At 39.8% G+C, this 27,245-nt stretch overlaps 1 protein-coding gene across 3 annotated transcripts; it reads left to right on the top strand.

Moving 5' to 3' along the window:
* The first annotated feature begins 2,509 nt into the window (after nt 1-2,509).
* Nucleotides 2,510-27,245, top strand: spon2b (spondin 2b, extracellular matrix protein). Of its 3 annotated transcripts, XM_060844730.1 has the most exons (7): nt 2,510-2,819; nt 3,255-3,515; nt 5,890-6,113; nt 19,185-19,376; nt 20,931-21,108; nt 25,243-25,423; nt 26,615-27,245. In XM_060844730.1, coding segments are annotated over exons 1-6 (1,035 nt in total). In that variant the 5' UTR covers nt 2,510-2,818; the 3' UTR covers nt 25,422-25,423; nt 26,615-27,245. The 3 variants fall into 3 exon arrangements, with proteins under 3 accessions (XP_060700713.1, XP_060700875.1, XP_060700797.1); XM_060844892.1 differs by lacking the exon at nt 26,615-27,245 and having other exon boundaries at nt 3,281-3,515; nt 25,243-25,964; XM_060844814.1 differs by lacking the exon at nt 26,615-27,245 and having other exon boundaries at nt 3,276-3,515; nt 25,243-25,964.

Below are 27,245 nucleotides of genomic sequence, written 5' to 3'. Positions count from 1 at the left end.
CTCACGGGCTCCCATATTTTCTATCAATCTCATTTAAACAGAGTGAGGATGTCACTTCATTTGCTTCTCACGTTTTGTGTGAGTGTAGAAGTGAAAATTAAAAAGGAAGGGGAAGAGCAATTATGTGTTTATAATTTAAAGGCAAGATCCATGCTGTCTTGTTTCTAAGGCATTCAAGTCAACCAAAGTAATTTGAAAAGGGTGCTGGAGCTTGGTACAACTCTGAATTTGTTTATATTCAACATATTGAAATAATTCAGAATGTTGGTAATTAGGGGAGATTTAGAATCCTGTTAAAGGCCAAGTATTCTCTCAGGGGTGAGATACAACAGGACCACACTGGCTTGTTAATGGCCTGATGTGTTCCTGTAAACCAGCACCCGCCAGTATCAATGAGGTTCCAAACTTAGTCCCTGTTCCTGTGCATTTAACTAGGCTCACTCATAAAATGTTCTTACAATTAGCCTCAGGACTAGTAGGCAGGAGAAACATCAAGTCTGGCTTCAAGCCTTGGTAATATGTTATAGCGGGTTGATTAAAATTAGTGGAGAGTAGGGCAACATCCCAGTTTGTCACCAGTGAGCTGGAGAATTGTCAATCCAGTGAAAAAATCTATAGCTGTGACAGTGAGTTAAGGACAAAATGTGTTTGTGCTTGAACCAGCCCAGTGAGACTCCTGACATGTCCTAAGTTCCTTAGGAACTGAAGGAAATGTAAACTTTAGTGTCAATTTTGACAAACACATTTTGCCTGCTTTCTCGCAGGTTATGGCGGGCACAATCAGTTGTTTTTATTTGTATGATGATTAGATTCCCTACAGTGTGGAAACAGGCCCTTCAGCCCAACCAGTCCAGACCAACCCTCTGAAGAGTAACCCACCTAGACCTGCTTCCCTCTGACTTATTACGATGGGCGATTTAGCATGGCCAATTCACCTGACCTGCACATCTTTGAACTGTGGGAGGAAACTAGAGCACCCAGAGGAAATCCAGGCAGACACAGCGAGAATGTGCAAACTCCACATAAACAGTCACCCAAGGCTGGAATCGAACCTGGGACCCTGGCACTGTGAGGCAGCAATGCTAACCACTGAGCCACCGTGCCGCTCCTGAAATATGAGATATGGGTGTCACTGGCAATGACTGTGGGCCTGGAGTCCCTCATTGAGGAGACATCTGAACTCCAAACATTAGCTTGCTCTCTCTCCATGGCAGCTGCGTGATCCACTGTGATTTCTGGCATTTTTTTTCTTTTCAGCACATGGATACGATAAATAGACAAAGTCTCTTCCCTGGGGTGGGGGAGTCCAGAACTAGAGGGCATTGGTTTAGGGTGAGAGGGGAAAGATATAAAAGAGACAAGGGGCAACTTTTTCATGCAGAGGGTGTTACGTGTGTGGAATGAGCTGTCAGAGGAAGTGGTGGAGGCTGGTACAATTGCAACATTTAAAAGGCATCTGGATGGGTATATGAATAGGAAGGGCTTAGAGGGATATGGGCCAAGTGCTGGCAGGTGGGACTAGATTGGGTTGGAATATCTGGTCGGCATGGACAAGTTGGAGATATCCCTCTCATATCTCATATGGATATCCCTCTAAAGCCCTCTGTTTCCTTGCTGTACATCTCTATGACTCTATGTAGGCCAGACCTGGGTAAAGATGGCAGATTTCCTTTAGAACAATTGACAGTGGTTAAGTGGTCATCCTTAGGTTAGATTTTCTTTAAAAATCCAGATGTTCACTGTATTCAAATGCCCCAATTGCCATGGGCGGGAATGTGTGAACCCAGAAGATAAGTCTGGGGTTCTGGATTAGTAGAGTCATAGAGATGTACAGCATGGAAACAGACGGTTTGGTCCAACTCATCCATGCTGACCAAATATCCCAACCCAATCTAGTCCCACCTACCAGCATCTGGCCCATATCCCTCTAAACCCTTCCTATTCATATACCCATCCAGATGCCTTTTAAATGTTGCAATTGTATCAGCCTCCACCACATCCTCTGGTTGCACATTCCATCCACACACCCTCTGAGCGAAAAAGTTGCCTCTTAGGTATCTTTTATACCTTTCCCCTCTCACCCTAACCTAATTCCACTAAGCCATTACCTCCTGGGTTAACCCCCTGGGGATGTGTGAGTTCAGTGTGATTGCACTGCTGCCTTCTAACAGGGCTTTTCTCGTTTTGAAGGAATAAAGCAGGGTGCTCCAGTCCAGTCCCGAAGGAAGCTACTCCTCACAATCTGATAGCTTCAGAAATGGCGATGGAAGCCTCTCCAAATTCAGACCAAAAGCCCGGACAGACTGAGTTATTTACATTGGGTTTAAAGTTTTGCAGAGTTGACGTTCTTTTTTTTAAAAAAAAAGCCTATCTGTACAGTAGATCCACAGCAGAATCGACTGTGACGTCCACTGGAGTTTTTGCAGCCAGATTTGTAATTCTATAGTCCTAGATCGGCATTACAGCAGAAATGTGGCAGTTTTAAGGCGGTAAACAGAGTTGCAGACAAAGCAGGGTTGGGGTTGGGTGATTTATGTTTTACAATCTCTTTTTTAGACCTATCAGTATCAACGATGCTTGAGACAACGCACAAAGCGGGGATAAACGTGATATAATCCGTCCAAATATCTTTAAATGAATATTATGGAGTGCCCACCCTTAAATGTGAGGTCGAAAGGTTACAATAATCGTTTGACTAGTAAGGACGTAGTGGGAGCATAAATAGCCAGTCTGTTCCCGCCGCTTTCTGCAGAGGTCCCGGTCTCAACACCTTGCAAAAGAGCGACAACACACCGATTTTATCAACAGCTCAACTTGCAGTAAGTATGCCAGGGCTGCACTCCTGTTTTAGAGCAGAAAATCGTGCAACTGCACAACAGCTGGCTCAGTTACCCAGACTGGGTGTATTTCCAGCTGACTTCCTTCATTTACTAATTTTTAATTTCTTATTTTTAAACTCTGTTTTGTGAAGGAGGCAACAGATCGTTTCACACCATACTGTAAACAAGGATTTCCCCCTGATCTCCCCGTGATAGTTTCTAGTAACAATCTTTAAATGTGTGCAGCGATCTCCCCTCTCTAAGGCATATGATCAGTCAATTTAGACTTAATTTTTGTCAATGCAACGTAACAGCGAAATGTGTTTTAGTATAGCGATGGAAGTAATCATTGACAGTGAAATGACATTTTTAAAAGTATTTTATATTTAACATTAAGGCAAAATACATCTTTAATAGTATACTTGTTTCCTGCAGTGCTTTTTTTCTTTAAAAAAGAACAGAAACCACCCGCTCGCGGCAATCTGATGGCGATGTGTGAATTGTGGAGAGTTTGGGGGATGCTACTTGTGACGGTGCTGGGCTGCGGGCGATGCCGGCCCGTGGATGGGGAAGCTCCGTGTGCGGCCAGTGACCGGGCCAAGTACAGTCTCATCTTCACGGGCAAGTGGAGCCGCACCGCCTTCCCCAAGCAGTACCCGCTGTACCGGCCCCCGGCGCAGTGGTCACCCATGATGGGTAAGTGTGCTGTGTTCCCTGTCACAGTATAACCCTCATCCCCCTACAAACAAAGCGTGCCCGATTCTCAACCAGAAATACATTTTTTTTGGAAAAAAATGAAGTTTAATAAAACTAAAGTGACTATAAACAGTTTCCCAGCTGCAAAACTGTGTCAGGTCTGGATTTCTTTTGACTGTCACCAAGACCAGCTTTAAAGTTAACTTTTTACAGAGAACATTTATCCGCCTCCCTTTTAAGATATTTCATTCCTCAGCCTCTTCCTGCCCGAATGAAGTGGGTGCTGTTCCTTCTCCAGGAGAACTTTCTGAAACAGGGAAATGCCGCTGCCATCTGGCGGACACTTCATCTTTTCCCTCCCCACCTCTCTCTCCCCCGCCTCTCTCTCTCTCTCTCTGTCTTTCCTGTGTCCTCACTCCTGAGGCGACATTCGGATCTCGTTCAGTTCGGGCAACGTGTTATGTTGTGAACAGATGACTACTTCAAGCCCGAAGGATGAAGCTCTCCCCGGAGATCACGTTTATCTTTATCTCCAACCGCACCTGTCATTTCGTGAAACATTCGCGTTCATAACCGTGTTTTATTTTTTTTTAAAAGAAAACGCCATAGATTGGCTCAAAGAGGCCACTCGACCCGTCGTCTCAGTGTTGGTTGCCTGCAGGAGCAACGTCCCCACTGCAATCTCATGTTTTCTTCCCGTAGCATTTTTTTTTATTTTCAGATAATAATCCACTCCCTTTTACATGCATCAGTTGAATCTACCCCCATCACAGTCTCATGTCAATAGTCAACAGACAGTAGGTGCAAGAATAGGCCATTCTGCCCTTCGAGCCTGCACCCCATTCAATATGATCATGGCTGATCATTCCTCATTAGTATCCGCTTCCTGCCTTATCTCCATAACCCTTGATTCCACTATCTTTGAGAGCTCTATCCAACTCTTTCTTAAATGAATCCAGAGGCTGGGCCTCCACTGCCCTCTGGGGCAGAGCATTCCACACAGCCACCACTATCTGGGTGAAGAAGTTTCTCCTCATCTCTGTCCTAAATGGTCTACCCTGTATTTTTAAGCTGTGTCCTCTGGTTCGGCACTCACCCATCAGCGGAAACATGTTTCCTGCTGCCAGAGTGTCCAATCCTTTCATGATCTTATATGTCTCAATCAGATCCCCTCTTAGTCTTCTAAACTCAAGGGTATACAAGCCCAGTCGCTTCAGTCTTTCAGTGTAATGGATTCCATATCCTAGTCTCTTGCTTTGTGAAAATAATTTTTCCCCATGTTATTGCCTCTGTCTTCCAGTTACCTTAAATGTATACCCTCTGGGTGTCATCATTCTGCCAGTGGAAATAATTTCTCCATCTGCTAGTTTCGTCATGACATCTAATATGTCTATCAAATTTCATGTCCAAGATTCCCTCCTCCAAGCAGAGCAATCCCAACCTCTCCATCTAACAACTTCTCCATCCCTGGAACAATTCTTGTGAATCCTTTGGCAAATTGCAATGGTATTAGATTAGATTACTTACAGTGTGGAAACAGGCCCTTCGGCCCAACAAGTCCACACCGACCCGCCGAAGCGCAACCCACCCATACATATACCCCTTACCTAACACTACGGGCAATTTAGCATGGCCAATTCACCTGACCCGCACATCTTTGTGACTGTGGGAGGAAACCGGAGCACCCGGAGGAAACCCACGCAGACACGGGGAGAACGTGCAAACTCCACACAGTCAGTCGCCTGAGGCGGGAATTGAACCCAGGTCCCTGGCGCTGTGAGGCAGCAGTGCTAACCACTGTGCCACCGTGCCGCCCAAATGGTATGTTGTGCTACAATCTTAGTTGTTTTACAAAAAAGAGAGGAGTTAGTTTTTCCTCTTTAGATGGCTTTTTAAAAAGGAGAAATTGCAGCAACCAATATTTGGTGCAAATCATCAGTCAAATTAACCCAGAGACACCGATGGGACGGCTTCCATTAACTTGTAGTCACACCCGAGAAATCTGTTTTCAACATTTTTAAAAAAGAAATCAAGACTCCAGTTCAATATTGATGGAGTAGAGTTCTGACTAAGGTGCTGCCATTTGGGTGAGACGTTAAAGCCATTCAGATACCCACAATGACCTCTGACATTTCAGTTCTTCTTTATCTTAAAAGTCGCACTACTTGTCCTAGTGAGGTAAATCTATCAGCTTGGCTCAGCCCTGATCTCTAGACCACAGCAAAGGAGCCATTGAATCTATCAGACAAATGTGTCTATACTTTCAGAATAACCGTACACTTATTTAAACAGTTTGTTTTTGCAGTACAGAAGAGTGTAGCGCTATTTTGTTGTGACTGAATTAGTAAAGCTGCTTTTCTGTTTCCTGAAACAGTGGTCACCCACAGCAGTGACTATCACATGTGGCGAGTGGGTGAATATGCCAGCAATGGAGTACGGGAATTTGCAGAGAAAAGTGAGGCATGGTCTTTGATGCGAGAGGTGGAAGCATCGGGAGAAAAAATCCAGAGTGTCTACGGGGTTTTCTCAGCACCAGCTATCCCAAATGGTGTGGAACAGACTTCCACTGAATTTGAAGTGCATGCCAGACATTCTTTTGTGAGTATCCACTTATCCATTTTCCTTAGCCTGTAGTTTCTCCTAATTGGAAAAGGAGAAAGTGAAGATTGCAGATGCTGGAGATCAATGTCAACATTCCTGATGAAGGGCTAATGCCCAAAATGTCAATTCTCCTGCTCCTCAAATGCTGCCTGACCTGCTGTGCTTTTCCAGTGCCACACTTTTTGACTCTAATTGGAAAAGGGTCGATTATCTCTGAGTTAATATATCAAAATGTGCAACACAATTATCTTAAACTGGGTGACCCTTTTTTTTCCCCCAAAAATCATATTGGAGTTCACGATTTATCATAGAATGTAATTTATCACAACTGAGAGAGGTCATTTGGTTAGCTCTCTGCCAGATTAACCCAACTGGTCCTACTCCCCTGTGCTTTCCCTGCAGCACTACAAATATTTTCCTTTCAGATTATTCTCTAGTTCTCTTTTGAAAGCGTTGATTGAATCTCTGTGCATTCATTAGAACTTAGTGTTGGTGTAATGGCGTAACAATAAAGAGCAGCAAACTGGATTATAGATAATGAAGGGAATTCTAATTGTGGGTGATGATGAAAACCAGGTATTATCAAACTGGTGTTATACAGCTGGTTTTTACTTCCCACTGAATTCATGCAAAGGAAATATCGGGTTGTGTGATGAGTTGCCAATTAAATTTTATACTCGGATCAGCAATTAAAATTATCCCCTACGTATGCATTCACCATGATTATGCCCTGCATGAAATTGCTTGGTCTACTTATTTTTGTAGAAAGAAGGAGACAAACTGAACCTCAGTTGCCAGCATGGACTGGATTGGAAGGACTATTGTTCTAAACATTTTAATTTCTCTATTTTCTAATTTATTCCAACAATCTGAAATGTTGGACTTTTTATTTTTAATTTTTTTCCTAAGGACTGTATTGAAGAATCTATATCTAGATAGCTTTGTATCTAAGATGATGTTGTAAGTGCTGACTTGTACACTTATCACTATACTCCTTAGAGCATGTGTGACAATAAAGCTAATTCAATTCAATTCAATTCAATTAATTCTCAACAGAAAATCATTAAGTTAATGTAGCCTAGGAAATTCCTTGGGTTGATCCTCCTTAGTATTTGGTTTCAACTTGGTGGTGATAAAGGCTTTAAAATTGCATTGATTCCTGAGTGAAATTTATAGAATCTGTATTTCCTGGTCGACTCACTTTCACATTTTGGATGAAAGTTGCCTGCAGATTATCCAGCTTGAGGGGTGGAGAAACAAAGAAGCCAGACATATGAATAAACAGGTGAGCTGTATGTCATGTAACAGCTTTTAGACAGAAAGGAAAATGGATTGAAAACAGCTGAACTGGAAGCCAATCTCAGGCTGGCTAGCTGTCTGTTTGGGTGCTGTTTTGAGAGTTAGAAAGAGACAACGAGAAAGCCAATTGGGAAAACATCTATTCACTATATCTACATCTATGTATCTATTCGCATGAGAATCTACAAATTTCACCACTGTTCGGGATATAAGACATCAATGAAACAACTATGGTTTCAGTTCAAAGCCAAACATCTTAATGCCTCTAACATTATTTTAAACTGTATACTCTTGGCCTTCCTTTTTGTATTTGGCAATCTCCCCTCTTACCTGTGCTTGTATATATATTTAACTTTTTAAACTCTTGGAGTTAGTAAATAACAAAGTGCCCTTTTTTATTTTCAGTCAGTCTAATAAATGTCCTATTTGGCCTCTTCTTTTTTGAACTGGTGAACTGTTTTAATTGAAGTGTGATATAGTTGCATACTAGAAATAATTCATGATCTTTTGTTATAGACTACTGAAATGGGAGTAAAACTAGGAGAGCTGATTCATCCACCTCACTTGGGCATAATAGGGGACATAGTATGACCATACAGAAAATTGACAGATTTTTTTTCAGTTGCTTGGTTTGGAACCTCAAACATTTTGCTAAGCTCCTGTTGCATGTTAGCTACCTGTCTGGCCAAATTAAAAAGGCTCACCCATTGGGAAGACTCTGCTCTTAAGGTGTCCTACGGTGGCCAGTACCAATAGAATCATGCATCAGCACATTGTATTCTTTTGATGAAAGTTTACAGATTGCCCAAGGGTCATGGAGTTTTACTGAGGTGCAACAGTTCAAAAAGCATGCAGCCTGAATAAACAAATACATCCAATCTAAAACACGAGAATGGTATCAGTCACTACATTCTTGGAGAGCTTCCCTCTCCTCATCTACCTTGCCACTTATATATTTAAAGGGTCAGTCAGTACCTTGCATCAATGTTCATTTAATTACATTTGTCCATTCTGTTCAGTTGGGGAGAAGAAACAAGATATCTGAGGTATACTATTTGTAATGCAGATTCCAGCCCCAAGAAGCCATTCTTTGACTTATCACTTGTATGAATGTCATGTGAACTATTTTATTGATCCCAGCTGGTGACTTTGAGGATTCCATTAAAGTTTCCAGCTGCTCAGCCTCTCACCCCTCATCCACCTGAAATTTCTGAAGGGAACAGAAAGACCTTGTTCCAGGACAGTGGTTAGGCCACAGTTGGAATATTGCATGCAATTCTGGTCTCCTTCCTATCGGAAAGATGTTGTGAAACTTGAAAGGATTCAGAAAAGACTTACAAAGATGTTGCCAGAGTTGGAGGATTTGAGCTACAGGGAGAGGCAGAACAGACTGGGGCTGTTTTCCCTGGAGTGTTGGAGGCTGAGGGGTGACCTTATAGAGGTTTACAAAATTATGAGGGGCATGGATAGGGTAAATAGACAAAATCTTTTCTCTGGGGTCGGGGAGTCCAGAACTAGAGGGCATAGGTTTATGGTGAGAGGGGAAAGGTATGAAAGAGACCTACAGGGCAACTTTTTCACACAGAGAATGGTACGTGTATGGAATAAGCTGCCAGAGAAAGTGATGGAGGCTGGTACAATTGCAACATTTAAAAGGCATTTGGATGGGTATATGAATAGGGAGGGTTTGGAGGGATATGGGCCGGGTGCTGGCAGGTGGGACTAGATTGGGTTGGGATATCTGGTTGGCATGGATGGGTTGGACCAAAGGGTCTGTTCCCATGCTGTACATCTCTATGACTCTAATTGAGGCCATGAACTATTACTATTTCTTACAATTTCACAACTTCTATTAACTCTGGCTTTACTCTTGACTGATCTAGCCACTCTTGAGTTATTGGCTATTATCCCTAACTTCTTAGTCAGACGTGTAGGTAACATACCAAAGTTATTAGAATTATAAGCTCAAACACTTCACTGATCACTATCAATAAAGCAAGCATCCTGTTTGGCTAATGTTGTAAACTGATACATATCAAAGGCAAAGTTGCTATAGTCCTATTGTTACTCTGTCATTAGAGAGAGACACCTGGTGTTGTTTTAAGCGGACTGCTACCATGCCTCACATGAGGGGAAGATTGAGAATATGAGTACTTCAGGGTAACCTCAGCCAGTGTAGGAATCAAACTAATATTGGCATCATTCTGTATCACAAATCAGCTGTCCAGCTAACTGAGCTAAACAACTCTGATTCCCTTACTGATTAGAAATCTGTCTATTTCAGCTTTGAATATTGTTAATGACCCAGACTCTCCAGTACTCTTGGCAAAGGTTATCACAGACTTACTACCTTCTGAGAGAAGACATTCCTCCTCCTCTGTCTTAAATGCACAACCCTTTACCCTGAGATTATGCCCTCTAATTCTAGACTGTCTCATTAGGAGAAACAACCTCTCTCTGCATCTACCCTGTCAAGTCCCTTAATTATCACTTCAATAGTGTTGCCTCTCATTCTTCTAAACACAACCTGCCCTCAAGTCCTGGGGTCAGCATAGTGAACCTGTGCGGACTGCCTCTAATTACTGCGTTCTCTCACCTTGATCATAGAACATAGAACATAGAAGGATACAGCGCAGTACAGGCCCTTCGGCCCTCGATGTTGCGCCGACCGAATCCTACCTAACCTATACTAGCCCAATAACTTCCAAATGCCTATCCAATGCCCGCTTAAATGACCATAAAGAAGGAGAGTTCACCACTGATACGGGCAGGGCATTCCATGAACTCACAACCCGCTGTGTGAAGAATCTACCCCTAACATCGGTCCTATACCTACCACCCCTTAATTTAAAGCTATGTCCCCTAGTAACACCTGACTCCATTAGCGGTAAAAGGTTCTTAGTATCTACCCTATCTAAACCCCTAATCATCTTATACACTTCTATCAGATCTCCCCTAAACCTTCTCTTCTCCAATGAGAACAGCCCCAAGTGCCTCAGCCTTTCCTCATAAGATTTTCCTACCATTCCAGGCAACATCCTGGTAAACCTCCTCTGCACTCGTTCTAAAGCTTCCACATCCTTCCTATAGTATGGCGACCAAAACTGCACACAATACTCCAGATGAGGCCGCACCAGAGTCTTATACAACTGCAACATGACCTCAGGACTCCGGAACTCAATTCCTCTGCCAATAAAGCCCAGTACACCATATGCCTTCCTCACAGCACTATTTACCTGGGTGGCAACTTTCAGAGATCTGTGTACATGGACACCAAGATCCCTCTGCTCATCCACACTACCAAGTAGCCTACCATTAGCCCAGTAATCCATCATCTTGTTATTCCTACCAAAGTGAACGACTTCGCACTTAGCTACATTGAATTCCATCATTGAGCAACAATTTGAAATCAGCACCCTTTTCTCATGCGGTATACGTTGTTGCTGCCTTTGAAATTTAGTACTCTTGCTTTTGTGCAGATGACTGCAAAATGAAATGCCTCAAACCAATGTCTGTTTTCCAACCATCCAAAACTTCCAGCTTTTAGGGTTCCTGGAAATACTATAGTATTACGTAGTGCTGATTTTAGTGCAAGCATTACGCAGGCAAATGGGACTAGGTTAGTTTGGGGAAGCTGGGTTGGCATGGATGAGTTGGACCAAAGGATCTGTTTCTGTGCTGCGATTCTATGAATCTGAGATGCTCTCCCATTCATCCTGGGGAAAATCCCGGGGAAAATCCCTTTCAGTTGTACCCTCCAACCCATGCACTTCAGAAATCTCTTGTGTTTTCTCTTTGTGTGATGTTTCCTTTATGTCCAAAATGGTCTGAACAGTGTTCTGGAAGGGAATTAGTTAGTTAGTGCGTATATGACTTGAACATGCCATGATGACTTGAACATGCCATGATGCAAAGGGTAAACAAAACTACTTACAGTGGCATTTTTATTAACCTTTTCTTTATGATACAGAGTTTCAATACACAGAATTTGTATGAGCTTGGCTGTCTCCAAATGGAGGAGAAAGTGAGGACTGCAGATGCTGGAGATCAGAGCTGAAAATGTGTTGCTGGAAAAGCGCAGCAGGTCAGGCAGCATCCAAGGAACAGGAAATTCGACGTTTCGGGCATGAGCCCTTCATCAGGAATTCCTGATTCCTGATGAAGGGCTTATGCCTGAAACGTTGAATTTCCTGTCTCCAAATGGAACAGTTTTCAGTTTGAAAGTTTTCAAACAGGTTCTTGTAGTGAAGCAGGTTTCTAAGATTAGAACAGAGACTTTATTGCTTTTGTTATGTAGTGCTAAAGGATAGGGAGCTGAAGGCAGGAGGAGCAAGGAATTCTGAATGGACAAGAATCATTACTACTATTTTGTGTTACCAGAGCCTGCAAGAACCTATCAGACAACTGAAATGCATCAGAAAAGGGAATCCCAGCAATTCTGGGCCATCAGGATTGTTTTCCATTGAGCTATGATGTGGAGGAGCTGGTGTTGGAAAATCAGACGACATTAGGTGATAGCCCAACAGGTTTATTTGAAAGTACTAGCTTTCGGAGCACTGCTCCTTCATCAGGTAGCTGTGGAGCAGGAATACGAGACACAGAATTTAAAGCAAAAGATTAGTGTCCTGCAACTGAAATGATATATTGAACAAACTTAGATTGCTGTTTAGTCTTCAGTTTTTTAAAATTTCACAATCTTCAGGCAGTCAATGGCAGTCAATCCATGTAATATTTTATAAATTCCACTTTGGAAATAGAACCAGTCTGACTCAAGATTGGGATACAGACAGACTGTAACCTTTAATGTAGTGTCTGAGCTGGATTATCACCATTTTTTATAAAACCTTAAGTTATCTTGAGAAAATGACTTAAAACAAGTTCAGGGATTTACATATTAATGAACTGAAATCTGTAACCCATTCTAAAAGGTTAAAGACTTAACAGCAATCTATATCAATATATCATTTCAGTTGCATGACACTAATTTTTTGCTATAAATTCGGTGTCTTATGGTCCTACTCCGCAGCTACCTAATGAAGGAGCAGCACTCTGAGAGCTAGTGCTTCCAAATAAACCAGTTGGACTATAACCTGATGTTGTGTGATTTTTAATTTTGTCCATTGAACAAGAGAGGGTTTGTAAACATGCACCTGCTTGGCGTAATTTTGGATGGAGCATGGCTCCTGGTGAATGTGACTCAAGTACTGAAGCAATTGAGCAAGAAGTAAGAAATCCTACATAGTACAAGCCGCGTTGGTAAAAATTGAGATTGCATGTGCTATCATGTTGCATGTGAAGGGCATTTAAACGGTCATTGGACAAACATGTGAATGATAATGTAATAATGTCGGTTAGATGGGCTTCACATTGGTTTCACAGATCGGCGCAACATTGAGAACAGAAGGGCTTGAACTGCGCAGTATTGTTCTATGTTCTATTGCATTTGTGTAAGGAGTAATGCAAGTGGGTGCAAACATGTATGTTCTTGTCAAATCCTCAATTCATTCCCACCTGCTTTGTGTCATCTCTGTTGCTTACTGTATCCGTTATAGTATTCTTTTTGGGGGACAAAGTTTATCACCATCTCTTCCAGCAATTCTTTTCAAAATGCCTCGACAATTTTGCACCATTTTGGTTTTAAGTATCTCAGGTATTTAATAATTCTGCTTCTGGGGCAGCACAGTGATTCAGTTGTTAGCAATTCTACCTCACAGTGCCAGAGACCCGGATTCAATTCTAGCCTCGGGTGACTGTTTGTTTGTGTGGGTTTTCTCCCATAGTCCAAAGATGTGCAGGTTAGGTGAATTGGCGATGCTAAATTGCCCATAGTTTTCAGGGATGTGTAAGGTGCATCAGTCAGAGGGAAATGTAGGGGAATGGGTGGAATACTCTTTGGAGGGTCGGTGTAGACTTGTTGGACTGAAGGGTCTGTTTCCGCACTGTCGGGATTCTGTGTTCTCCTATTCCCTTATGCGGTTTGCAGCTGAAAAGCAACATTCTTTATAAATAAAAGTAAAATAAATATTGGTACATATATTGATATTTATGGTATTATAGAGAAAGGTATTTTAACATGAACCAGTCCCTTTCAAAGAGAAGGGGATAAAATTGGCCCTTTTGATGTAATAGATACTTGAACGAACTGTCAAAGGCTCTGATGGTCACCCAAAGTGGAGAATTAGATATAAAATGAATACTTTCTGCTACTGATGACCAATCACTAATTTTGCTGACAAGAGCATTGGGCACCACTAACTGTGTGCACTTACCTATCAACCAGTTTGCCTTGTCTAATCTGCCTCCCTTTTAAGGAGTTCCTTAAAATATTATGTTGCCATTTCTTGCAAGATTTATGTGTTTGTACCTTGTGTTAGTATGGCATCTTTCTGGAGGTTTTTTAGAATTACAGTTTCTGAGTAAAAGAATACGATTTGATACCTAATGTTTATGCATCAAAAGGAAATATTAGAACATAGAATGTTACAACGCAGTACAAGTCCTTCGGCCCTTGATGTTGCTTCGACCTGTAAAAATAATCTGATTCCCATCTAACCTACACCATTCCATTATTATCCATATGTATGTCCAGTGCATATTTAAATATTGATAGGTTTGTACAATTCATGAAGTTTATGTGTGTCTCTGATTCAGCAATATGCATTTCTAGTTTTAAAACTGTCAAACATAAATAACAAAGTCTTTGGAAATATCAAAGGATTAATGGAAAACCATTTTTTTTTTACCTTTACATTTTTGGGAAAGTTTTGGATTCAACCTGGCTGCATCTACTCATACTGCATTGATATGACATTTATATAAAACAAAGAACTGTGGATGCTGGAGATCTGAAACAAAAACAGAAATTGCTCACGAAACTTAGCAGGTCTGGCAGCATCTCTGGGAAGAAAATAGTTGATGCTTCAAGTCTGGTGACTTTGAAGAGTCATTAACTCTTTTTTTGTAACCCCACAGTTGCTGCTAAACTTGCTGAGTTTCGGCAACAATTTGTTTTTGTTTCAGACAACACATTTATGTTAATTTGGTCTGCCCACTTCAAGGTATCACCTCGTTAATAAACACTAACGTGGACAACTAGGAAATTTGGCTTAATGGCTTCGAAACAAAATAATGGCTGTCTCAATAATAAACCCAATTACTCTAAAATTGCCTTAAATATTGGCTACTGATGCAGCTGGTCAGACACGAGTTTATTACAGTTGAAGCTGGAGGTTTACTGAACATCATCTCACTCAAATAGTGGAAAATTGTGGCATGAATTGCTGGGAATTTCCTTTTCTTCATTTCATGTGCAGAAATTTGAGTCTTTTGTGACTGTGAATTAGTTCTGCTCAATATATGGCAGTATTTTCATTTCTCTCCCACGTCTCTTTCCCACCCATGTCCCCATTTATCATTTTTTCCTGTATCACAGTTTGCTCTGCCAGTTTGCACTCCAGCTGAAGGGCTTTCTTCCTCCTTACTATTTTCCCCCTTTGTTACATCGATCAATTGATGGAAATTCATAAATTAGAACATATCATCATTAATCTCAAACTCCTGAAATCATTCCTATCACAAGATCTGAGAAATGGCAAATTGGCTACATTTTGCTTTCTCAAAAGCTTCCTACAACAGAAGGTTAGACAGAAATTATTTATTTTCTTCTTGCAGATTCAGTTTTGTGTCTGCCAACACCACAGCTGAGTTCTCCGTAATTGATTCAATTTAGGAGGGGAAGAATTGACATTAATATGTTCTGAATAGAGTAAATTTGCTTTGTTTGCTGTTCAGAATTGAATCCTATTTTCAATTGTAGATGCGATGTCCGTATGAAAATTCTTTGTTTGCAAGGGCCATTGTTACTATGGTAACTTGCCTTCCCAAACACTTTCACTGTGTATAGAGATGAGTACAATAATGAGCTGCTATGGTATCACTAACTCACCTATTTTGTTCATTAGGGCAAATCACTTTGTAAAATGCATTCCCAGCGATTACAAAAATATAGTGCTTGGCTTTGTAGAAGTTACATTTCAGGTCACAGAATTATTACTGTGCAGAAGGAGGCCATTTGGCTCATGTCTGGCTATCAAAATGAACATCTGTTTTTTTTAAAATGCTATTCTTGTTTCTTGCTATAATCTTTGCACATTGTTCCTTTCTCCAATACAATTTGCACCCTCATGACTAGACAAACCCTTCAAACTACCCTTACCATTAAGCCCGGTGCCACCTGTTGAAGCAAGAAAAGGACTACTGTCATGCCAATAGCACCAGAAGCAAGTGACCGAGCTAAGCGATTTCCATGACCAATGAATCAGATTAAAGCTCTGCAGTTGTTAATGATGGTGGATAATTAAACTTGCTAGGGGAGGAGGTACCACAAATGTCCCCATCCTCAATGATGGAGCTCCAGGTTCAGCCTTCACACTTCTGAATGAAGAATGTAAGAGATGAATGGATGACCCATTTTGGTCTTCTCCTTGTGTCAGTGGTCTCACAGATGCCACCTTTCAGCCATTAATTCACTCCATGTGACATCAAGAAACCGCTGAATGCACTAGATATTGCAAAAGGTATAGGCCCTTGCAACATTCCAGCAATAGTACTGCAAACAGTAGTAAGGTGATAGGAGAGTCAACAGTGCTATGAAGCAGTGCTTTCTGAGCAATAACCTGCTCGCTGACTCTCAGTCTCAGTTATGCTAGGATCATTCAGAACATGACCTAGTTACAGCCTTGATTCAAACACTGACAAAAGGGATAAATTCCAGAGTTGTGAGAATGATTGGCCTTGATATCTGGCTTACAAATACATCACAGTTCTTTCAAGGGCGACAGGTACATGGGAACATCACCTGCAAACTCTCCTACAAGCTACTTCACCATCATGACCTGGAAATATTTACAGCCATCCCTTCAGTGACACTGGATATAAATGTCGGAACTCCTTAGCAGCATTGTGGATGTGCCTTTCCCAAATGGACTGCAACAGGTCAAGAAGGCAGCTCACCACCACCTTCATGACAATTAATGTTGGCCTAGCCAGTGATGCCACCTCCCTTGAACGATTTATTTTTCTAATATATCCATAAATCCTATGGTTAATGTTAAACTGATAGTTTAGCGGCCACAACAGAAATACAAATGTAACATTAGAAAAGGACTTACTCTTTCCTGGAAAAGGATAATCTCTGCAAATGAATACTAGAAACTTTAAAATACTGAATGTCAAATTGGATCTTTCATTTGTTTTAAAATCTATTTTGCAGTTGTCAAAGAGGAAGCCACATTGGAAGAGTTCTAAGGAAGATGATTTTTCCACGTAATTATTTAAGGTCTTGGAGCTTCCATTCTGGCTTCTATTAAGATAACTCAGACTCTAATGAGGAATAGGTAAACAGTCTGGACCTAGAACAATCAATTTTCCCAGAAACTTCTGTTAGGCAGCTGCCTTTTATGCATTCAGCCCCTTTTGCCTTACTCAAAAGCTTTTTTTTAAAATCATTCATGCGATGAAGGAATTGCTGGCTAGGCCAGTATTTATTGCCCAACCCAGAGGACAGTTAAGAGTCAACCATACTGTTGTGGATCTGGAGTTAATGTTGCCAGACCAGGTAAGGACAGCAGTTTTCTTCGCTAAAAGACATTAGTGAACCAGATAGTGGTTTCACAATCATTAGACCCTTATTTCCAGCTTTTTGTCACCATGGTGGAATTTGAACCTGGGTCTCCAGAACATTACCTGGGTCTTTGAATTCACAGTACAGTGATAATATCACCTCACCTACATTTTCACATATGTTGATAACAGCCAGTATTACATCACCATTCCCCCTCTCTCTTTCTCAACTGGTTCTGAACTATTAGACTGCTGATCCTGACATCCTATACTGTTTGAGTCAAGGTCTCCACAAATTAAATGTTGGGAAGACTGAAGCCCTTGTTTTGGTCCCTGCTCCGTCATACATACTGCCTCAATCCCTTCCCCTGGCAACAACAGATCAGGATTAATCCAGTCTATTCCCAATCTTTGGTGTCATGTACTTTGGCTTAATTTGTTTATATGTGATTTCTGTTGTCAATATAGACACTGAAGTAGAGCGACTTCCCACTCAATGTTTTTGTAAAAATACAAGTGACAATAAATTATTATTCTATTCTAAGATTAGCTTCCAATCTCATTGGTATCACCACTAAACCCACCTGCTTCCATCTCCATAACATCATCCAGTCTTGACTTATCAGTTAATTAAAAAAATCACATTCATGCCTATATACTTGATGATGCAAAACTTCGCTTGTAGCTCATAAAGATAACTGGGTCCTGCATTGAAATATCACCTTGTTTTACTCCTCCTCCACTCTCAAACACGGGGAATTTCCAAACTAGCAAGATTATTTCAGGATAGAATATATTAATAAAGTGACAAGTAGTTTAAATTAACTTATATTAGCAAATAGAATTAGGTTCTTGATGGTTTAAGTGTGCAATTGCAACCTTTTTTGTTTGCGTATTTATTACAAGAATGAATCTGGATTGCATTGTAGTCATGCATTTTGCATCAGAGTCTGTGGTAACTCATGATAATTAGAAGATATCAAGTCTACCTGAAAATTGCATACAATCTTTAAATCCACCATATGAAGCAATGACATGTATTTAAACAAAGAGATATTCTGTAAATTGTACTCTAAATAGTATGGAGGGTTTTTGGCTCAACCCACAAAGAGGGATTTCCTTTTAAAACCCAATCCTGTCATTTCCCACAAGGTAACTAATTTGTGTTGTATATTCTTTTTAACAAGTTTTTTGAATATCTGCAGCTGCTCGAAATAACAGGCAGCTGTTATGCTTTGTTCAGATCTTATAACCACAGAAGGAGGTTATAGAGGATAATAGTAGCCTTTTCTTGCTAATGAGTAATTAAGATTAAACAAACTCACAGGTGCGAAATTAAAAATGGCAGTGAGGCTATCTTTACATTTCCCTATGCCTTCAACACTACATCTGAGAACCTGGTTCCTGGCTACATTTCAAATTCTCAAAATTGCTTTAAATCTTATTTCAAATTGAAGACCTTAATTGTGGGTTGTGTTTTGACTCTCTCTTACACTCCTGGCTTTATTCCCATATTCTGCCAACTGGAATAAAATGTTGACAATCTCTGACGGTCTGTGATAATTGGAAGCAAACTATCTTGTTGGTGGTGAGCCTCAGTGAATTCAGCAAGGTCATTCCAGGGCAGATGGCGCACCCAGCATCTTTCCACCACGAGTACAAATACAAACTCCGTTTCAGAAAAAAAAAGACTAACGAAAGAACTGAATGCAAAAAAAATTACAAACAGCAAAATGGTGGACTCTCTTGTATTTTTGCCTGTGACATCTTATAGTTTAATTAGCTACTTATCCTACTAGCTACCTGAACAAAACTTCAAAATAAATCCTTAAACAACTAGCACTGTACATGACTGAGAAGTTTTGTAATGCATTCTCAGTCTCATTATGCATTTTGTTCTGCTCACTTTATCACAATATGGAATTTCACTTCATGGAATGCCCTGCCAGTAGCAGTGGTGGACTCTCCCTCTTTATGGGCATTTAAACGGGCATTGGATGGGCATATGGAGGATAGTGGGCTAGTGTAGGTTAGGTGGGCTTGGGTTGACGCAACATCGAGGGCCAAAGGGCCTGTACTGCGCTGTATTTTTCTATGTTGTATGTTCTATATATAAGGACTAACCAAAATACTTCTGCTTATTCCCAGATGTCTTTTATGGTTCGTATTGTACCAAGTCCAGACTGGTTTGTAGGAGGTGACAGTATTAATCTGTGTGAAGGAGACAACTGGAAAGAACAAATGTCTATAGACCTGTATCCCTACGATGCTGGGACAGACAGCGGTTTCACCTTTTCTTCACCAAATTTTGCTACCATTCCCCAGGAGACCATCACTGAGGTAGCTATGATATGCATAAAAGTATAACTACTTTAACATAAATCCATTCAATGATTGTTGCCAGAACTTAGGTGGTCAAAACTTTACACGCTATCTATCTTTCTAAAAGTACCAGCTGTCTCTTTAATATGGGCAGCAATTGTGACATACATGTGAGAGGACTGTGTGATTGATTTCTGGAATGTGCTGAAATAGCTGGTGTGGTAGTCAAGGCGCTAAAGTTGGCCATATAATGACGGGTGTTGATCTTTGCTGTGATTCATCCCTTGTAAATAAACAGCCTTCTGATGCTCATTGCCAAGAGTCAAAAGGAAGGAACTGAAACACTGGAGGATAGCATGTATCCCATCATGGCTTGGGGCACCTAAAAGATAAGGGGCAGCAGATAGGCCAAGGTACTGCACCTTATCACAGTTCAGAGTTTATTGGATTCAAAGAGCAACGTTGTACACCATGGAAAAGATTTTGACTAAAATAGCATAAAGCTGATTTTTCTTTACAAATTGGTATATTGCACTTGTCTATTTCATGAAATTTTAATAAACTCATTCATTTTTTTATGGGGTGTTTGAAGCATGTATTACCCAGGCCTAATTGCTCATAAGAGTCAGCCACATTGCTGCTGTCCCAACTTGGTTGATCCAGGTACAAAGGGCAGCTTCTCTATTCTGAGAACAATGGCTACATGATCACTATTAGGCTAGCTTTTACTCCAGATTTTTATTGAATTCACGTTACCTCATCAGCCATGGTAAGATGTGATGTATGCTCTCAGAAGATTAGCACAAGGTTCTGGATTACTAATCCAATGATGTTATCATTACATCACTGTTAGTTAGTACTTTGATCCTTGTTGTCTTCATTAGGAGTATTGTAGGTAGTAGGTGACTTTGTTGAAATATCAAGATCCTGATAGGGGTCTTGACAGTATGGATGTGGAGAAGATGTTTCCTCTTGAGAGAACTTAATATTTAAAGTTTTCCCAAGTAAAACTGGGATCAATTATTTCTCTAAAATCGTGTTTCTTAGGTGCTAGCTTCCTGAATCCGTGAATATTTTTAATACAGAGGTAAGTAGTTTGTTGCTTAAATGAAGGGGTAAAAGGCTGTTGCAGGATAGTCAAGAATATAGCGTTGAAGTTACAATGAGATCCAGCCATGATCTTATTGAATGGCAGAGCAAGATCAAGAGGCTGAATAGTCTGTTCTTGCTCCTTGCGTGTATGTGTGCTAGGTCTATATTGGTATTTGTGGAGCCATTCTATTATAATTACCCAGCACATTTTGTATGGGCCTCTTGTTTCTTTCTAAATCATGAAATGCTTGGCTTAAATTTGGTTAATGCATTATGCATTATTTAGTGTTTAATGTACAAGATATTTCTACCTAGGTCAACAGAGATTGTCAGTTTAAATGTTAATTTCCAAAATAAGCATTCGATTTGAATAGGTAAAGTATAAAGAAATAGAGGGTGTGGTGGTTAACTGTGATATAATGGTTCAAGAAAACTACCACTAATCTGATATTTAACTGTTGAATGTGCTGCTTCATTCAGATAACGTCGAGCTCACCAAGCCACCCTGCAAACTCATTCTTCTATCCCAGACTGAAGCAGCTCCCTCCAATCGCCAGAGCGACACTGACAAAGCTGAAGGACAACCGATTAATTGGAATTATTCCAGCTCAGTCCAACCTCATTCCCATGGGCAATGAGATAGATGACATTGTGTCAGGTAAGTTATAAAACTTTGAATCAGTCTATGATTTTAATTGGCCATAGAATCATAGTTATACAGCATGGAAACAAACTATTCAATCCAACCCATCCATGCTGACCAGATATCCAAAACTTATCCCAATTGCCAGCATTTGGCACATATCTCTCTTAAATTCTTCCTATTCATATACTCATCTAAATGCCTTATAAATGTTGTAATTGTACCAGTCTCTACCACTTCTTCTGGCAGCTCATTCCATACACATACCATCCTCTGTGTGAAAAACATTGCCCCTCATATCCCTTTTAAATCTTTCCCCTGTCACTGTAAACCTATGCCCTCTAGTTTTGGACACCTCTTGGGGGAAAAAGATGTTGGCTGTTTACCCTATCCATGCCCTTCATGATCTTATAAACATTTATACAGTCACCCCTCAGCCTTTGATGCTCTAGGGAAAAAGCCCCAGCCTATTTAGCCTCTCCCAATTGATCAAATCCTCCAATTCTGCCAGCATCCTTGTCAATCTTTTCTGAACACTTCAACATTTAACAACATCTTTCCTATAGCAGGGAGACCAGAAATGAACACAGTTTTCTGGAAGTAGAGCCATGGCTATACAAATCTGTGTAGTTTTAACTTGCTACTGTTTTTGTAGTTACTCCTTTTGGAGACCTGTTGTCGGGGTGTGCTACACTTGTCTGTCTTACTATTCTCTTACATCACTGTATCTCATCTGCAAACACTTATATTTGTTTGAGCTTTGGTCAAATGCTTATTATTTGTGTTTTGGATGTTACTTTTTAAAAGTTTATTTTGTTTTTGCAATTTCAAGTACCCTTTAACTTGTTTATGGAATTTTTAGCATATGTTTTAGCATCTGCATTTCAGTGACTTCTGTTTTCTTCCAAAGATCCTTTTGATGTTGTCTGGGTTACTCAGATATACAGAAAAGTGGGTAAATGTAGTGTCTTCTGAGTTCACTTCATGTTGTTAACACATCCTCAGTTTCACAAAATTACTTCTGTTGTTATCCTTGCTTCTGCAAATCATCGATATCTTCTGTTCACACTTGTCCTAAATAGACAGCTTGTTCCAGTATATCCACTGCAATCTTAATTTTCTCAACTTCCTCAAAATAAATCTGATCAAACTCAAATAAATTTTGCTTTGTCCATAATATTTTGTCTGACCTCTTCTATAATAGCACTGTATTGTCGGCATACTACTCTTGCTTCCAATTTTTACTCCTAAAGATGCATCTGAGTGTTTGACCTATGGGGATTGATTTCGCTCAGTTGGCTGGATGGTTGGTTTGCAGAGCAGTGTGATACCGAACAGCATGGGTTCAATTCCCATCACCAGTTTGAGGTTACCATGAAGGACTCACCTCACCTTCTTCCCTTGCCTGAGGGCTGGTGGCCCTCAGGTTAAATCACTACAGTTGCTTCTTTCTAATGAGAAAGAAGTCTCTGGTGAAACTATGGCAATACAATACAATTTGATCTATATGAATGAATCATTTTGGTGACAGTCTAAAGCCTTAACTTGCTCCTTTCTTCATATTTGATTATCCCTTTATTAGTCTTTGTTTTGCTGTTTGTTCCCAGAATGTGGATAAATCTCTCATCTTTACTGACATCATATTTCAGCAAGACTTCTCAACTTGTGGTGATTTAAATTTGATTTGAATGCTTTTTAATAGTCTACAAAGGAAGTACAATCTGCATTTCACCAATTTCTGTTTAAAATGTGCTATTTCTTTCTATTATGATGTTCAAGATCATTTTAATGAGGCAACCCAATAAACGTGAAGTTCTCAAATTATTGTCTTCCATTGCTGTAGTTTCTTCAGTAGCTTCCCTATTAGTGAGTGTCTCAATTCACTTTGAATATACCCTTTGGTATATATTTAATATGAACAGGAGTAGGCCATTCAAACCATCAAGAAAACTCTTCCATATAATGCAATCATGGCTGATTTGAATAATTCAATGCCTTTTACCCATACTATCCCCATTACCCATGTGGTCTAATTCTGCTAACCAATCTTTTTAAAGCCTTTCTTCTGAAAATACTAATATACCATGTCCATTTATTAATTTTTGTTAGCAATACAACAAAGTAGTAATAGTTAGTAACTATGCTTCTTTATTATTCAAGTGTCCATTTATCAGATCTTTTAAAATAGATTCTAGTGTTTACTACTTTCCAATCTGCAGGAATCATTCCAGAATGTATAGAACTTTGGACGGTGATCATAAATATATCATCTATCTCTATAACCACCTCCTTGATACTGGGCTGTAGAATATCAGGTTTCAGAGATTTACCAACTTTCAGGTCAATTGATTTCTACAATACAATTTTCTGACCAATACAAATTCCCTGCAAATCATTCTCCATAGTCACTTGGAAATCTAATTTTGGGAAATTTCTTGAATCTTCCTTAGTGAGAACTGACACAAAGTAATAATTTAGGTTCTCTGTCATTTCTCTATTCCATACAGGACCCACATTTAATTTAGGCAGACATTTCCTTTTGCATACATACAAAAGCTTTTACAGTCCATTTCTTGTTTTTTTTATGCTAGATTGCACTCAAAGTTTATTCTTTTCCTTACTAGCTTCTTGGGCATCCTTTACTATATTCCAAAAACCTTGTAATCCACAGATGTCCTTCTGTTCCTGTCCACTTACTTCACATATCAAGCAATGTACTGTGGATGCTGAAAATCTGAAACAAGCAATCGTTACTGGAAAATCTCAGGCAGCTTCTGTGGAGAGAAACAGGCAGCATGGTGGCTCAGTGGTTAGCACTGTTGCCTCACAGCGCCAGAGACCCGGGTTCAATTCCCATCTCAGGCAACTGTCTGTGTGGAGTTTGCACATTCTCCCCGTGTCTGCGTGGGTTTCCTCTCACAGTTCAAAAATGTGCAGGTTAGATGAATTGGCCATGTTAAATTGCCCGTAGTGTTAGGTGAAGGGGTAAATGTAGGGGAATGGGTCTAGGTGGGTTGAGTTTAGGCAGGTCAGTGTGGACTTGTTGGGCCCAAGGGCCTGTTTCCACACTGTAAGTAACCTAATCTAATCTAAGAAACAGGTAAGATTTCAGCCAGTTGATCTTTCATCAGATCTGAAGACAGATTGAAATGCAAGAGATTTAAGCCAGTGTAACAGGGCAGGAAGAACAAAACCGGATGCCTTTAAAGGGATGGAAGAGAAGGGAGATAAAGCAATAAAAAAATTCATGATTCAATTACCAAAAAGAGGGGTAATCCATAAGTTATATAAACAAAGATGCTGCCCAAATGAGGCATGATTTGGCTATAGAAGTGGGAAAGGATCAACAGTCAGATCTCAAGCTCTGAATTAAACAACAGTCTAGATAAAGTCTAATCTCAAGCAAATCTAAATCAACTTGATGAAATACAATGCATAAATTACAAAGTGGTGCAACAAAAATAATATAATTTGAGTGAAAACTCTCAGCTGAAGAGAATGCTTCATTGCCAGAATTGTCTTTTTATCCAGTTGTTCAGGTGGTCTTTAAAGACCCTCTAGTGTGGCAATATCCAAAGAGAGTTGTCTGGGTCCTCAGGCAACACTCACTCCTCAGCAACATCACCAAAAGTATATTTCTCATGCATATCCAGAATCAGAGGTCACAGTCTGAGGATACGAGGTAGGCCACTTAGAACTTAATAGAAATTTTCTTCACCTAGCGAGTGGAAGAGCATATGGAATTCCCTGCCATAGAAAATGGTTTAAGGCCAAAATATTGAGGGCTAAAGGGGTCATGGAGTATAGGGAGAAATTGGGAATGGGATTCTGAGTTGGATGATCAGCCACAATCTTATTGAAAGGCAGAGCAAATGGCCTAAACCAACTTCTATTTTAAATGTTTCTGTATCTATGTATCCAAATGATTCCACTGTTGTCTTAACACCGCAAAGCAATTCATTATGCTTGAGAAAGTTTTGACAATGAGTAATATATATTTGAAGTTTTATCAATTAAATAATTACGATGATTTTTATTACCCAACTGAGTTGCACTAATTTACATGAAAATGTAGGAAAAAAATCCTCTGTTTGTAACAACATCTTTTCTAGACTTTATGATTGTAATTGATTGTTTTATTCATTACAGAGACTCCATTGGACTGTGAGGTTTCCACCTGGTCTTCCTGGGGCCTGTGCATGGGGAAATGCACAGAGAAGGGTGTGAAGCGCCGCACTCGCTATATCCGACTGAAACCAGCCAACAGCGGTAATCCATGTCCAGAGCTACAGGAGGAGGAGCAATGTGTGTTGCACAACTGTGTCTAAAGGTGACACTTGATAGATCGCATTGTCACCTTTTGGAGATGAGAACGGCTGGACCTCACCAAAGATGAGTCCCTATGCAATACTAATTAATTCAACGAATTGTTATTGATTCAGGGTTAAAATGACAGCTAAATTGACAGTCATTCTATGTAAATGCTAATGCTTTTCCTATCAGTTTGATGTCTACTAATTGGAGAGTTTAGTTTCCTTCTTTCTCATTTGACATCACTATCTTAGTGTACAGCAAATACTGTAAGCAATGATTCAAAACCATCCTCAGCAGTAATCTAATCTCTCGAGTAAATTCTCAGATTAGACTGCAGTTTGGAAATCATCCCTAGAATCACACGTTATTTATACAGTGTAAATTTCAATTTAACACCAGCTTTTGAATTCTTCTGTTTTTGTTATTGGCATAAATGATAATCTGTGAATGCCTTCCGGGTTCTTGATCTGTGATGGTATTTATGTCAGAAGATTAAAAGTGGTTAGCAATGAACATTTTTATAATCTAAATTTAATTACCTGGCATTCTGTGCAGTTGCTAATTAATAGCTTCAAGAAAATAATGATGAAAATTGATTTGAATGTTGCTGTTAACTTGTATTTTGCATGCATTCTCATTTAAAAGTTGTCTTAGGCAGTCAATATTTACTGAAAACCTTCATAGAAGAATTAACATAAATTTTTATTGCATTCTCATGATTATTCATTGAGAGATTATATTACTGATATAATTATTTCCTGAGGAAAATACATTTTGATACTAATTTAAAACATTTTATCCAGTTCTGTCTTTCAGTTCAACCCAAAATTGTTTTTAAAAAAAAATCAGTGTACTTAAATTAAGGAAGCTATTGCAGTTCGGTTTGAGTTTTTTTTTGTCTCTAAAGGCATTTTGTTGGACAGAGCAATCCATTGCAATATGTGAGAAATTTAATTTGGGTAGAGACTTTCTCGTGAAGATGTTACATTCTTATTTATTTGTCCATATTACATAAATTAACCTAAATCACAAGATATAATTCATGAAATAGCTTTGTAGGTGGGTTATATAGGAAGGTGTAGGTGATTCAGTCCCTCAAGCCTGTTCAGCCATTCAATGAGGTCATGGCTGATCTGTGGCCGAACTCCATATCACCTGCCTTTTTTCCCATATTGATTAATCTCTTTACTGTCTTTCTGTTTCACAGAAAAAAAGATCTCAGATTTAAAATGAATAATTAACAACTGATCGAGCATGGTTGGATAGGATGGATGGAGAGATTTGGCTGAGTCTGTTAACTACTTAAACAATTTCAGAGTATTTACCCATGTGTTAACATCAAGTAATGAAGTTCCACCTTGCACCACTTGCTTGTGATGAGACAAATTGTTGGGATATGAGTAGCTGAAGTATTTCTGTATGTGTCATTTGGCAATTGAAGCTAAGGGAAACTCTGATCCATCAGTCCATTATGTGGATCGATCTGTGGATTTCTCACCAATCGATGTCTGGTATATTCAATAAAGAATCAAAATGGTATTGATTGCTATGACATGTGAATATGACAGATTAATGTGCAATGCTATAGAATGGATTGAATGCAGTTTAGAATCTACTGTAAATGTATATAATGAACCATTAATTTTAGCACCATGCTTGTGGGGGAGCATCAAATGAAGACCAAACACCATCTCATGACAAAGGAAAGCAATTGTCAGGAAGAGTCCCTCTGAGTTTACTTGGCACTGGTGATCAATCACAGAATGGAATATGCAGAAACTTGTCTCTGGAATTCTGTATTCCATCCTTAAAAAATAAAACCTGTTTTATTGTTGTTA

Source organism: Hemiscyllium ocellatum, chromosome 1 (genome assembly GCF_020745735.1).
Source record: "Hemiscyllium ocellatum isolate sHemOce1 chromosome 1, sHemOce1.pat.X.cur, whole genome shotgun sequence".
Classification (NCBI taxonomy): domain Eukaryota; kingdom Metazoa; phylum Chordata; class Chondrichthyes; order Orectolobiformes; family Hemiscylliidae; genus Hemiscyllium; species Hemiscyllium ocellatum.
This window is presented reverse-complemented; position numbering and strand designations above follow the sequence as displayed.

What these genes read in the sequence shown, in the direction of transcription:
- spon2b (XM_060844730.1), top strand. An exon ending in TGCATGCCAGACATTCTTTT is followed by an intron (nt 6,114 to 19,184) that starts GTGAGTATCCAC and finishes GCTTATTCCCAG; the next exon opens with ATGTCTTTTATGGTTCGTAT. An exon ending in CCCAGGAGACCATCACTGAG is followed by an intron (nt 19,377 to 20,930) that starts GTAGCTATGATA and finishes TGCTTCATTCAG; the next exon opens with ATAACGTCGAGCTCACCAAG.